Raw genomic sequence first — 15,777 nt, 5'->3', positions numbered from 1 at the left:
CACTGAGATTTGCTGGACTACACTGATTGACGTTGTTTTTCTGAAAATATTGTCACAAATGTTAACTTTTTTCAGATATTCTTTAAAAAATGTGTAAAATTGCATATAAAAATATACTTACGTATGTGTTACACAGTTTATATGATTGAGACCTAAGTAAGCACGGTGTTTTAGACAGTGTAGCAGGAGTTTGCTTAATCAAGTTGCATGCAAGAAGGATCATGACATGCACAAAGAAAGTGGAACCTGCATAAGGGAACATAACAGTGTTATTATGGATGTACCTTGTAAATTTATTACACAGTTAATACAAGTAATAATCCAGAAACACAGTTATTAATTCCTGATTCATGGTGATAGTTTTATCATTTTAGTAACAAACCTTTTTTTTTTTTAACTCTAATAATGCCTTAATTATTAATGAATTCTTGAAGAGTTTTGTGAAGATTTTTATGCTGTAACATATGTGCTGCTGTTCATTATAATGCCATGTGTTAATGCCAATTTAATCACCTGGCGTCTTAATTCTCAATGCTCTTTTTTATCTGAAAGTGTTGATTACTTTGAAAAGCAAATTTCTCTAAATTTTCTAAATTTACCAGTAGCTCTGACAGTAGTGTGCTGGCTGCAAGACAAGTAATTATCTAGATACCTAAATGCATATGTACCTCGCATTTAAAGTCATCTAGTTTTCAAATTGAAGGTAAAATTCACCTACCTGCTAAATTCACCATGTTGCCGAAGTCTCCTATATGCTGATACCTTGTCAGTTGTGTCTTAAATATCTTTGTATGCATGTTTTCTTATTTATAATCAAGTAGGGGGAAATACCTGAATTGAAGGGATGTGCAATGCTTGTGTGAGATAAAAATCTGCTAAAAAAAGCACTCTGGTGGGAATATGGTTTAATCAGTCAGCAATAATGTCTTCATTTCACAGATAGAGAGACCCCAAGACATCATCACCACAAAATCTGCCTATAGTCTTAGTCTAGGTAGATTTTATAGTCTTATATATAGTATTAAATAGATCATTTTATAGGTTTATAGATTTGTTTTTCAATTAAAATATTTATCAAAACCAAGATTCTGTATAACTTTTAGGACTGTAAGAAATACTACAGCACAGTGTGCTTGCAGAATTTGCTGTTTGAGTTCTACATTTTTACAAAATATTAGTTCCTGGGTTGATTCTTGGTACCAGCTATTAATCCTTCCTTACATATCACACAGCCAATGGAAGCCAATGTCCGTTGCCTGGCAACCATTCACAACACAACACAGCACAGAGAGACTCTTTACTGAGAAGAAATGCAGAAGATTAACCACTATTGAAATTTTACCATAAAAGTATAGGAAAAATATCAATCCTTGTCTTTGTTTTGCTCATGAGCCTGATGGACTGTCGTACACTCACGTCAGCCATCGACAAGCTTATTCATGGCCTGTGTTTGGAAAGTTTCCCGTGTGGCAGAGTGAGCTGGGTGAGTGACGAAGAGCCTGTGATCCCTATCATGGCATGTAGTTTAACATATTTACATTTACATTGGCAAACTATATATGTACGTATGTATACTGTATATACCTACATATACATGTTGTTATATTTATTTTGCTGAAAAATAATACATTTACTAAATATGAATAATCAAAGCTTTTAGAAGGATCTCATTTAGGAAAGCAACTTAGAAGTCAACATCTTATCCTGATGATCATAAATTTGGCAAGATAAATACTTATATGATAAATGTGTAAAGAATTATTTCATACTGTACATGCCAAATTCTATAGTATGAAAATAAAAATAAATATCAACGCAATCTGATATAACAATTCTACATTGCTAAATGTACTGTAAAGTTACCACTATATACTTAATATATTTCCACTATTATTTTAATGAATTTCACTTTAGTTTTTGTTGATTCTGTGTAAATGTCTTAATGCCCTTTTGTCAAAACAAATGAGCACTTAAAACATTTTTTATTTCGAAACCTGTGAACTGTTTATTAGCTTCCTTGCATCTACAGCACAAGTCAATTCAATTCAATTTAATTCAGTTTATTGGTATAGCGCATTTAACAATTCCCATTGTCTCAAAGCAGCTTTACAGAAGTATGGAAACAGAAGAGAGAGAAAAAAAGAAATAAATATATAAGAATAAGAAGAAAAATAAGGATAAAAATAAATAAATGAATATATACAATTAAAGTTTAAAATCAATTTAAAAATATTAATGTCAAATGTAAAACACTATATATCTAGTCAATGTTAAGAGGCTCTGAAGTCTGGCATGATGACGAGTGCACAGGTGCACAGATAGAGGAACCAGACACCCTCCATGACCTGCTTCGATGTCCACTATCATTATGGCATAAGGAGGCATCATGGAGTCCTCAGGCCTTAGTCTTGAGAGAACTGGCTGTGAAGTCACCAGAGAAACTGAACACCAAATTGATACGTTCATCCTTCACAAGTCTACGGATCGTGGATAAAGGGGTGAGTCACGTTTTCAAGTCAACCTAAGAAGCTTCTATTGTCATTTCAACCATATACAACTGGTGCAATACACAGTAAAATGAGCCAGCATTCCTCCAGAACACTGGTGCTACATAAAACACACAACTACAGGAGACAACACATAGAGAGACACAAAATAAATATTTGAGTAATACTCTAAACAAATTGGTGCCTTTCTACACTTTCATCCATCACTTTCTTCCCTTATATTTCCTTATATAAGAAATATAATATATATTTTATTCTTATCTTACTGTTCATTAAATTTGCAACTGTTTTTGTTTATTGTTTTAATATATATATAAAACTATCTGCCTATTTTTATTTAGCAAGGACAGTTGTAAAAAAAGTATTTCACTACATGTTGTATGTGCATGTGTTTGTATGTGGCAAATAAAATTTGAATCCATTTGGGAACCTGGAGCCTATTCTATGGGACCCGGGACACTATGGGGCACTTTAGGACCAGGAGATCGTACATATACTATGAAAAAGATTCCATTCAGCCTACAGGAAATGTCTTTATTATGGGAGAGGACACCCCAAAGCACAAGAAGAACATACAAACTCCACACACACACAGGGCAGAGAGTGCAACCAAACCCCCAACCCTGAAGAGTCAAAGCCATGTGCTAACCACAAAGCTCCTTTATTTAATGGAAAAAAAATTGTCTTACTGTGGTACTGTGTGTCGCATAGATTCATTCTTTGCTATGACTATTAATAATTATAATTTTCTAATATATATTATTTGAATATATCATTCTTCTTTTTTGAAAGTTTGGCTTTTCAAAACGTCACTCTTTCAAAACGCACGTACTGTATGAGGAAACACACATAATTTCATGAAAAACCCACCATCAGATATTCTGTCTCATCAGACAATTTATCACAAATGAATCTCACTCACCCAAATAAGGCTAGAAAATAAACTCAGCAGTCTTAGTATCAACTGTGTGTCATCTGCAAATACCTGTTAAAAATGGTGCAAAAAGTAGAAACTTTGGATAGCTCTAAGTAACTAATTAAAGTTTTTGTTTCCTACATAATCTGATAATTCTCATAATTTGAGACATTGATCATTTGATCACTTCTCACCACTTGAAAATGATGTTTAATAGTAGTGCTTACAACGGTGTTAGTTAGTGTCATAAAGAACGGTCACAACGGAGTGTTTTTCCTGATTTGAATAATTTTTTTTGAATAGATGGTCTCTCAATAAAATAATAGATAAAAGAATACAATTAAAAACATAAATCAATAATCAAATAGAAATGAAACATGAGAATACTTGAACAAAAATTTAATTACCAGCAATGAAAATTTAAATAAACAAAAAATCTTTTTGTCTAGTTGACTACATGGTATTCTTTGAACCATTTCCTTTTCATTGACAACTGTAGCCACTGAGGTACCACTGCTCTTGCCTTCTTGTAAATGAGAGCATATTTATTAAAACAAATCTATACAAAGTTTAATGCATTATTTGTACACCTGTTCATAGTTAATAGTGTTTTGTGTTCTATGATTTATTTAAACTTTGGAGATGGTTTAAAGGGAATGGTGGCTTAATGACTAACACGTTTGCCTCACACCTCCAGGGTTGGGGGTTCAAATCCTTCCTCCATACTCTTGTTTACTCTCCCAGTCCAAAGATATGCAGACTAAATTGTCAGATGTGTACAAACGGGTGTGTTGTAATGGACTGGAAACCTGCCCTGGGTGTCCACCGCCTTGTGCCCCAAGCCCTCTGGGATAAATGCTTCCTTCAACCCTGTGTAGGATAAATGCTAGAGAAGTGGATTGATGGATATTGATTGTGGATTTGTCTATTAGTTATGTAAAAGTTTTCTTTTTTTCTAAAAATGATCTTGTACAAGTTTTCTAGATTTTGAATCCGAATGGCAAATGATTATGCTACAGCTGTGTGATGCTGTGTGTAAAATTCCAGTTACTACAGTATACAGTGTACCATCATGACCTACATCAAACATTTTCTACGTAGAACAATGGCTAGATCTTTGTTTCCACACTCGGTATATTTAAAAGTACAGTATATTTAAATCCTTACATAATTAAAATATAAACGATATACATCCAATCAGACATCTAACATTTTTCCACAATTTCCTGCGTTACACATCTTGGATTAAGTGTTATGCTAAAAATGTTGAGATCCAAATCAAACTTTAATAAGATGTTATAAAATACCATCAAGGGAAACTCCGAGGCTTACCGACACAGGATACATGAGTGTCAAAGCACTGCTGATCCATTTATGTGTAACATTTTCCTATACACTTAAATCTGATGTCAAGATAATTATTGAAGTCAGTTGTCTAGATTTTATCAGTTAGTTTGAATGTGTGTTTTGCCACAGGATGAAATATATTAATAAACTCGTGTGGGTGGTTTACTGGTGAGGGAAGTTGTAGCGTTTTATTAATTACTTTATCTCAATACAAATGTCTATAATTTCTATATTACTCTGAATTGTGGACGTTTTATTATTCATTTCTAAGTGAAATCTGTCATTTTTATTGTCATTTGAATTTGTTCAAAGCAGATGTTTTTGCTGAAACATTTTATTTATTGAGTAATCATCCTGTTTTAGGTCTCGGTTATTGACGAGGGATTGTTGATGTTCAGTTTTCTGGAAGAGCTCATATTAACTGTTAACAACATCACTAAGGTTCCTTCAAAGAACCTTCCAAAGACACTTAAGGTAAGTAACTATTGGACTTCTTCAAGGGATATATTGATATATGTTTCCTTCCTAAACATCCGAGACTGGACCCTGTAGGGTTTGCTCACATTCTTAGTCAAAATCATGCACAAGTTAGCTTATAAAAAACAAAACCAGAGCAGCTTTTGTTATTTATATACACTGCTCAAAAAAATAAAGGGAACACTTAAGCAACACATCCTAGATCTGAATGAACACTACAGGCTGATCCAACTTTGATGTAATGTCCTTAAAACAAGTCAAAATGAGGCTCAGTAGTGTGTGTGGCATATGACCTCCCTACAACACCTGGGTATGCTCCTAATGAGGTGGCAGATGGTCTCCGGAGGGATCTCCTCCCAGACCTGGACTAAAGCATCCGCCAACTCCTGGAGAGTCTGTGGTGCAACGTGGAGTTGGTGGATGGAACAAGACATGATGTCCCAGATATGCTCAATTGGATTCAGGTCTGGGGAACGGGTGGGCCAGTCCATAGCATCAATGCCTTCGTCTTGCAGGAACTGCTGACATACTCCAGCCACATGAGTTGTAGCATTGTCTTGCATTAGGAGGAACCCAGGGCCAACCGCACCGGCATATGGTCTCACAAGGGGTCTGAGGATCTCATCTCTGTACCTAATGGCAGTCAGACTACCTCTGGCAAGCACATGGAGGGCTGTAAGGCCCTCCAAAGAAATGCCACCCCACACCATTACTAACCCACTGCCAAACCGGTCATGCTGGAGGATGTTTCAGGCAGCAGAACATTCTCCACGAGTTTCTCCATACTCTGTCACATCTGTCACATGTGCTCATTGTGAACCTACTTTCATCTGTGAAGAGCACAGGGTGCCAGTGGCGAATTTGCCAATCTTGGTGTTCTCTGGCAAATGCCAAACTTCCTGCCCGGTGTTGGGCTGTAAGCACAACCCTCACCTGTGGACGTCGGACCCTCATAGCACCCTCATGAAGTCTGTTTCTGACCTTTTGAGCAGACACATGCACATTTGTGGCCTGCTGGAGGTAATTTTGCAGGCTCTGGCAGTGCTCCTCCTGTTCCTCCTGCACAAAGGCAGAGGTAGCGGTCCTGCTGCTGGGTTGTTGCCCTCCTATGGCCTCCTCCACATCTCCTGATGTACTGGCCTGTCTCCTGGTAGCGCCTCCATGCTCTGGACACTACGCTGACAGGCACAGCAAACCTTCTTGCCACAGCTCGCATTGATGTGCCATCCTGGATGAGTTGCACTACCTGAGCCACTTGTGTGGGTTGTAGACTCCATCTCATGCTACCACTAGAGTGACAGCACCACCAGCATTCAAAAGTGACCAAAACTTCAGCCAGAAAGCATAGGAACTGAGAAGTGGTCTGTAGAACCACTCCTTTATTGGGGGTGTCTTGCTAATTGCCTATAATTTCCACCTGTTGTCTATTCCATTTGCACAACAACATTGTCAATCAGTGTTGCTTCCTAAGTGGGCAGTTTGATTTCACAGAAGTGTGATTGACTTGGAGTTACATCGTGTTGTTTAAGTGTTCCCTTTATTTTTTTGAGCAGCATATATAATAACTCATTATTAAGCTCACTATATTTGATTCTTTTCTATCAGCATATTCTTTGATTCTTGCTACATATATTCCTATAGGAAGCTTTTGTTGTATGTTTAAAAGGGAATGGTGTGATTAGGAACATATGTGCATCTGTAACAAGGTCGACAGATGTTTCCCTTCCTTTCCAGGAGAGTTTATCCATGCTCAGTTTTCACATGAGCTTTCACTTCCTCCTTACTTCCTGGTGGAGATTACTGTATAATAACTGTCCATGGACACTTTCTCATTGCGGAGCTTTATCACTCACTTGTGTTTGAGTATATTTTTTTTGTATTTGATTTATCTGCAATTTTGTTATGCTATGCTTGCTATGTTTTTGTCTTTGCAATATTATTAATATGGTGAGCACTGCCTGATTGTGGACTGTGTATATAACCATGTGTGTGTTATGTTAATTTTCACTAATATGGCTATGTATTGTGTAACTTTGATTTCTGCAGCTTTGGATGCATTTAAGAAGTATACAGTAGTTTTCATTGTGGGCTAATAAATAAACTTCTTTTAATTATTCTTTTTGGCTATTTATTATAGTGGTCCTTTTTTATTATAGTTCCTTGGAATAATGTTGCTGAAACCTGAATGAGAATGCTAACTAATGTGAATAATGATTATTTCGTTTGATCCATTTAAAGGTTCTTGAACTTTATGGCAATCGGATTTCCACTCTCAAGAGTCTGGTCACAGACCTTCCTCCTTATCTCCTGCATTTAGGCCTTGGTAACAACTTTCTTGGTTCTCCTGAAGACCTCCAGTGTTTTACTGCTGATCTTTGGTAAGGGCTTGACCACATGAAATGTTTTTACATATCTTTTTTTTGTTTGTATTGTTTTACCAAAAACACAATACACTTAATTTACTCTGAGTGTAAACAACGCACATTTAGCTAAGGCTGCATTATCCAGAACTTTGCGTGAATTCCTTGTGAGAAATGTTTCTGGTCTTATACTGTACAGTAAAAACCACAACCTGCAAAAAGAAAATATCAGAAAAAAACCTGTCTTATTTTGATAGCTTATAGATCACACTTGATGAAAATGTTCATATGTCTCATTCAGTGGATACAGAATACTATAGACTAAATACTAAAGCTTGAATAGCTGAATACTATAGATTAAAAGTTAGATTTAAAAATTGATTGTACAAGACAAGTGACTCTGATGCTCATACCGAAGACCTTTTTCAACACTCATTTCTTATTACTATTATGCATCATTAGTGTCACCCAGATGAGGAAGCATTCTCTTTTGGGTCTAGTTTCTCACAAGGTTTCTTACTCATGTCATCTCAGGGAGTTTGATATAAAAGACTGATCTGTAGATAATAAATTTACATAATTCACCTGAACAGATTTTTGACAAAGGCTTGGTAAGTGATCCATATTTACTCTTGTGTATTTCTTTCCGCTTCACTTCCTGTACTTTAAAATGGTGTAATCTCATTTGGTCTGTCAAGGCCTCAACTGATATCCCTTGACTTGAGTTGGTCTGGATATACAAAACAGTATGCTCTTGTGGATGCACTCTCGCGACTGCCTCGCCTACGGAGTTTAGTTTTAGAGGGAAATCCTCTAACCCTAACCACCTTGTACCCGGGCTTTACACTGGACAGCTTAGTTCATTTGCTCTACCTAGACGGAAATCAAGTAACACCAGATGACCGACATCGCTTCAGTGGCCTTGCCCAACTCAAAGGTAATATTATTATTTTTTCCCAAGGGTCAGTAAGACTGTAAGCAACTTGTGTGCCTCAATAATAAATAAAACTTAAAAATAATAAAATATAAATCGTATTTCCCTAACAGTCAGTGTATCCTATGAGACCTAATGAGAAGTTCACAGTTAAAGCATTTATAAAATCTTGAAAAAATGTTCCAACATTATAGGTTTAATTTAATTAGAGGATCCTTGTTTAAAAGAGTAAAATATAAAAAGATCTTTACATCTCAACCAAGATATGTTTAAGCCTAGAAATAAATATTGGTCTTATAGCATCTAGATATTATATCTGATCTATTTAAAATGTATTTCAAATGCTTTGTTTATTTTCAACAAATATTATATTAGTTTAATGCTAAAAAAATGTTGGTTGTGCAATTAACCAGCTGTAATGCATCATCAGTAGTAATGTTGTTGTCCCTTGGAGTTTTTTAAACTGGTGGCTCTACATCGCTCAATGTTAGTGTGAATGAGTGTGTGAATGTGTGTGCATGGTAGTTCAATTTGGAAAGGGCTCTGGATCCTCTACCACCGTTAACATAAAAAAGCTCTTACTGATGTTGATACTGCTGCTGCTGCTGCTGATGACAATAATGAAGATGTTTTACTTTTTGCATTTCAAGCCTCAGTCTCTGAGGAAGCGGAGGTGACTGTGTGTGTTAAGAAGATGAAGGGTGTTCCTAACTTTACTTTGCTGTCAGATGGCAGTGCAGTTGAATTCCCCCTGGTTAGCTACAGCTACTCCGTCTCTTATGAATTTCTTGATGAAGCTCAGTTCGAGAAAAGTGTAAGCAAACTTCAGTGTGAATTTTAATCATAATTTAAGGCTTATGTTCAGAGCTGTTGTCAATTTAATTCTAAAATGCATTTGTATTCAGACCTCAGAAAAGCATTATAGATGTTCTACAAACATGCAGGAGTGTGGAGTGTTTAAATTTAGTTTTTGGAGTAATGGAGTTTAGTCCAAACAAAGAGGAACAGCATCCAAGCCTTACTGTAATGACAATGTCAGGCTGAAATGGATGATTTGGGCTGTACGCTCCAAAAATATGGAATGCCAATGCCAATACATAAATATGACAAAAATAATTAATAGCATGGACACATTAATGTTCAGCATTAAAGTAATTTAAGAATTATTTATTTACGGACAAATTTATGAATTAACTCAAAGTGAACTTGAAATATAGGAGAACGCTTGGTCAGATTTTCCATCACATTGTTGGCTTCTTTGATTTGATCTGACACCTAAAAATACCAGTTTAAAATCATGACAAAATAGCTTACATATCGCGCACATGATTTCATGACTAGAGTGAATGTCAGTGTGCTTTGGCTTTGTGAAATACTCACTCACTCACTCATTTTCTACCGCTTTATCCAAACTACCCCGGGTCACGGGGAGCCTGTCAGGCGTCATCGGGCATCAAGGCAGGATACACCCTGGACGGAGTGCCAACCCATCGCAGGGCACATACACACTCTCATTCACTCACACACTCACACACTACGGACAATTTTCCAGAGATGCCAATCAACCTACCATGCATGTCTTTGGACCGGGGGAGGAAACCGGAGTACCCGGAGGAAACCCCTGCTTTGTGAAATAATAAAATAAAAAATATTAAGAGATGTTAGAAAAAGTGCCATTTTAGAAGCTGACACATACTAAGGGTAAAGTCCTTAATAGTTAAATAATACCAAATTTGGAGTGATATTACAAGAACTATTCATGACATTTTCTCATTCATGAATTATTGTATTAGTCCATATTTATTGTTTATTTTTTTGTATTTTTTCTTGATTTTATATAATATTACATTTTGGCAGAAAAGAAAAAAAAATTGTTACAGTACTTACAGTATTTGGCAGACGCTCTTATCCAAAGCAAATTACATTTTTCTCATTTAAACACAAGAAAAAAACAAGAAAAAATCTGCCAGTGTGTTGACTTTATAGTCAGCATTTTCTATCCCCAAATTCTATCAAGCAAAAAATGCATATGCTTATGTTTTAATATAAGGGTATACATATTGAGCTTATTTGATTTCTACACAGTACAGTAGGGCAATATACTACGTGCTGAAAAATCCTCTTGATGAATAACTTTGAAAGTGAATTTTCTCAGCAGATTCATGCTGATTGCCAAACATTGGAAAATACCCCACAGAATTTACAAGAGAATAGGAGCGTAACACAAAGTCCATGGATGTCATCAGATGATCAAAATCACGGTAGATTATAAAATTTTATTATTTATCATATACATTCAATACAATAATTATAACCACAAATCCTAAGTATAAAGGTATTTCTAAAAAATATAAAATGTTTACATATATTTGATCTGAACTTTGTAATATACAGCATTAATTGTTGTTTATCTTATTTTACCTCTTTTTCCCAGTAATTTAATTTTCACCTATTTTATAGTGTCCATGTTCAGCATTGAATATCAGTTGTGGTTGAAAATCATATAAAATATAAACCTAGACACTCAGAGCTTTAAGAATTTGTAGTGTTTCAGAAGTATTTCTGTTTTACCAGACGATTTCCCTCTTGCTTACATAATAGATTGTTAGACTCCTGGAAAAAAGGGTTAATAGTGTTTGTTGGATATTAGGATAATAGCTGAAGCATATATTAAAGTCACTCTTAAACATTTCACTCTAGAGTTGAAAGAACATTTTTAAAAGCTAGGTCAGTTCATTATCTCATGATAGCTAAAAAAATATGTACAGAATAATAAAAAACATATAATACAGAATGTAAAAAACCCAAAATATCTATACTACACTACTACTATACCAGCTTAATAATGAATACATTTATTTATTTATTTATTGGGGGGGGGTAGTTTTGCTTTTGATAAAGCTTTAGCCTGCATTCCCAATAGCTCCCAACTGATCATAACAGCCTGACTGTTTTTTTGACTGATGAACAATACACAAAGTCTTCTAAATGATGTAAATGCTATCTGCTAAATGCTGTAAAAGTAAATGTAAGTCTTAGTTAACCTTTTGTCTCTGTCTGTCTCTGTAAGCCTTCAGCATTCCTGTTGCAATGAACTGGACATCACAGCAAGAGTGGGCTGAAGTAATTAACTTTAATTATACATGTGTACACCGCATCAGAGACCTCAGAGCTCTCAAGAACTTTATTCTCCAAGGCCTTTGGCTCACTGTGGAAGAGCAGAAGGTTTGAATTTTTTTTAAATAAATGGGCTTTATTTAATGTGCACCTACATTGTGCCTTTATAACACATTAATGAGCACACCCTATATCTTTTGTAAATAAATTATGAAGGATTTATGCCAATACTGTGATAAACAGAAATTTATTGTATTAAAGTTTGTCTTACATTTACAAAGAAAGTTTGTCTTACATTTAAATGTAGATATTTTATGCATTTAGTGATACTGGTGTTACTTTGCTCTTTAGTGTTATTCCTGGGAAAAGTTTGTGCACTGCTCTGACATTGAAGCTTGATGTTTCTAGCACAGTTAACAGATCTGTTTAGTCATGTTTATAAAACATTAACAACAAACATGACTAGAACCTTTCTTGGGCTAGTGTTTCCAGTGTGTACTTGTCTACCAACCACTACACTTTTCATGTTTTTGATTGTATAAACCTCCAATGTGGGTATCCTTAAATAAAGTTGTAATAATACATATTCTAGAATATGTTCACATCTAAATGCTTTGTTCGGGTTGTGTAATTTATATTTGTTTTATATTTTTATATTTTTGTCAAATCAGTGAAATGTAAAATAGACCTCTTATTTAGGTAGTAGCTTATACAAAGATATAAGGGCATCAGATGTGATTAATTCATCTGGAATTGAAGCGTAGATCATTAGACTGTTTAGAACATTAACAATTTTAATGATGTACTGTATATAGGTTTTGTCCTGGCCTGCACCCAATGCTGAAAACACTGGAATCAAAGCATCATCAAACAAGAAAGAAAAAGAGGTATAGTAGTGTTTTCTATAAAGGAGCTTTTAACAGATTCATTCATTTATCTTTATCTTTTACACACACACACACACACACACACACACACACACACACACACACACACACACACACACACACACACACACACACACACACACACACATTTGCACAATCACAACTGAGATTAGTCAATCCACCTACAATGCTACTTCCTGTACCATTCTAAATAATCATCCTTATGAAATAATGCTTTGCAGAAAATACATTTACATTAGTTTTTTTATTTGCATATGTTCATGTTTTGTAGGTCACAATAGCAGGAACAAAATCAAAAGATAAGAAGAAAAAAAAAGAGTCAGAGCTCAAGCTGATACATGAACAGCCTATCAAGCAAACCCTCGGGTCAGTACATGTAAAGCTGAAAGATTTGTTGGTCAGAAAGTATCAAACTGAAGTGGAGTGTGACTTTGGGGTGCATCACTCAGGTCAAGCCATCATCTCAGCAGTCACCCAGGTAAAGGTATGTTATTAACTCTCCAAACTATTTAATGTATTGATACAAGTCTACTTTGTCACTCGTTGTTCTAAAACAAATGGTGGTTTAGTTTGGAAATTCTAATTCAAATTAGATTTCTTGTTTGCTTGTTTCTTTTACGATTACAAATAGCAGATTTGTCACCTCATGTCTATGGCTTCACATAGTCTATAAAGGTTTCCTGCCATGGACACCTGATTTTCTGTGAAAGTCAGACAGCAAACATAAGATGGCAGATGTCTATGAGGGTTTTTTTTTTTTAACCTTTGAAATATTTTGCAATAAAGCAGAGTAATTCAATATTAATTGTACAATCAGAGTTAATTATTTATTTATTACAAATTTGCCCATTAACCAGTAGCTCCACTTTATTAAAAAGAACAAGCATTTGTATGGTAGTCAGAGAAACATTTAATAGCTTGAAGTACAGTTTTAATACATAATTTTACCACTTTAAAATGTTTAGATGGAGCACTAGCCATTACTTCAGAGGAGAGGGCAAAATCCAAGCACTTTTAGCAGGAAGGCAACAGTGCATCAAAGTACAGAGCTCAAAGCTTTCTATACAAAAACTAATGTCCAAACTGCTTTTTCTTTCATAATGATATTGTCTTCCACAGGAGAAAAATATGACGCCTAAAGAAGAAAACAAGAAAGATAAGATACTAAAGCCGACTTCATTAAACGGTGATAAATATATGATACTGAAATTATTATGCACGCTAGTTTATTTTTTGGAAAGGTTTCCTGACCTACATACACAGGGAATCCCCCTATTGATACACTATGTAAATGGAGGATTTTTTTAAGTGAGATATCTGATTCTGAGTGTAACCCCAATAGAGAATAATTTATTAACACCTTAAACATCAGTGGATAACTTTCAGAACCAATGACTGTATGTATGAGTGGACAACATTAAACCATCCATTTCCATTGTTCTTGTTGCGGGTGTGGTCAAAATGACAATGGCCATCTTGGGAAACAAAAAAAATAAAAAATAGAGACAAAGCATGCACAGTAGGGTGGGCAGCGAGTCTACCTCTCACCAGTGTAGTGAAGACCAAAGCACATGCACATGTAATAAATGCTCTAAAGAAATTAAATATCTAAATGGCACATTGATTGTGTCAAAGTAAGTAAAGCACTCTTAATTCATATATAATCTGCAATTAGATATTTACATCATTTGGCAGATGCCTTATACATTTATTTTTTCTTATTCATGCATTTTTATACAAATGACCATTAAGGGCCCAGCACTGATGATTGGGGATGTGGGATTCAAACAAACAACCTTCTGTTCAGTCCATTAAGCTACCACTCCCCATTTTATTTATTTCACAGACTTTACATTGAGCTACCATACCTAGCTAGCTGATGTTTTACATCATTTAATCAAGTAACTAACATAAGATGGCTGAAAACAGTAGTCAACATTTACAGTCAGCACAAAATTTTTAAGGAGAAACACACTGCTCTGATTTTTTATCTAGCCCTACTCATCTGAAGAATGTTTTCTAATGTCAAACAGTCAATAAATTATGACTGATATCAGGACCTTGCTCAGACATCAAAACGCACAACCTACTGGAACAACTGCTGATGGTCGGGTATAACAGTTTATAGCAGAACAAGGTATGGCTTTGGACACAGAACTATGCTCAGCTTTTGAATGTAATGTGTCCATGAGGCTTGATTGTCATAACCTGGACCCATAAATGACTCATCAACCTCGCCTTTTACGTTTTTATCAACAAATAACATTTATAAAAATGCATTTATTTTGAGCAAAACTACTGGGGAAGATATAAAGAACAATTAAATTTGAACAGAACATTAATTAAAGGAGATTTGTTAGCCTCAGTCTCCATTCACTAACATGCAGCCAACCACTAGAGGGCCTCAGAATCATATTGACTCCCTGCTATGACGCCCATTGACGCATTGCATGGTGGGTATTGTAGTGTTTTAATGGGAAGAAACATTAAAATTTCAGCATGTAAAACAAGTTAAAGAAAATTAATTGAGTGCTATACACAAATATTTGTGCAATAAATTATTTTTTTATATTTGTGCAAAAAATTAAGCATATATTAATATATATATGTGCTCTGTTTCCAAAAGGTTCATAGAGAATAAAATGAATTCAGTAATACCACAGAGATAATAAAGTCTAGATCTGCCAAAACATTGTCAATTCTTGTCCTTCAGAATCAAACTATAAGAATCTAATCCCATTTGGGTGTTCTTTCCATTTTTGTAGAAATTCTTTTGTGTCTTTTCATAGGGAAAGAAAAAGAATGTAATGAGATTGTGCCTGATGTCTCAGCTGATGAAAACAACCCATCCGGGATGGAGCCTCTAACTGTGGAGTTCAGCATCCGGTTGGACAAAAAAACCTCAGAACCACGACAATTTATCTAAACTCAACAAAAGAGGCCTTTATGCAGTGGAAGACACATATCGTTCAGCAGTGGATTTTTCATCACCCATGTGTGTAACTGTATTGTATACTGAAATCATTATAAATAAATGAATAAATAAATAAATAAATAAATAAATAAATAAATAGTTTCCAGACACAAATTCAGATGACAGGACAATGTAGCCTGCCTACATGGATTTTCACTGGGTTCTCTGGTTTGCCCCATCAGGGGTGCATTTCCTCCACAGAACCAGTTTTCCTGGGATATAAATAAATGTATATTT

General features: G+C 35.1%; 1 protein-coding gene across 4 annotated transcripts; it reads left to right on the top strand.

Annotated features, from left to right (window-relative positions):
* Positions 1-15,750, top strand: LOC113642335 (leucine-rich repeat-containing protein 43). 4 transcript variants are annotated; one of them, XM_027145772.2, is made up of 12 exons: positions 1-1,483; positions 2,265-2,498; positions 5,134-5,244; positions 7,486-7,625; positions 8,306-8,544; positions 9,192-9,355; positions 10,700-10,802; positions 11,612-11,766; positions 12,474-12,545; positions 12,838-13,050; positions 13,686-13,752; positions 15,356-15,750. In XM_027145772.2, exons 1-12 carry the CDS (start codon positions 1,388-1,390, stop codon positions 15,490-15,492), a joined length of 1,731 nt encoding a protein of 576 aa, XP_027001573.1. In that variant the 5' UTR covers positions 1-1,387; the 3' UTR covers positions 15,493-15,750. The 4 variants fall into 4 exon arrangements, with proteins under 4 accessions (XP_027001573.1, XP_027001574.1, XP_027001571.1 ...); XM_027145773.2 differs by having other exon boundaries at positions 10,697-10,802; positions 12,838-13,044; XM_027145770.2 differs by having other exon boundaries at positions 10,697-10,802.
* The last annotated feature ends 27 nt before the right edge of the window (positions 15,751-15,777 follow it).

The sequence above is a fragment of the Tachysurus fulvidraco genome, chromosome 9, assembly GCF_022655615.1.
Source record: "Tachysurus fulvidraco isolate hzauxx_2018 chromosome 9, HZAU_PFXX_2.0, whole genome shotgun sequence".
NCBI lineage: Eukaryota > Metazoa > Chordata > Actinopteri > Siluriformes > Bagridae > Tachysurus > Tachysurus fulvidraco.
The sequence above is the reverse complement of the archived record's forward strand: the minus strand, read 5'-3'. Positions and strand labels throughout refer to the sequence as shown.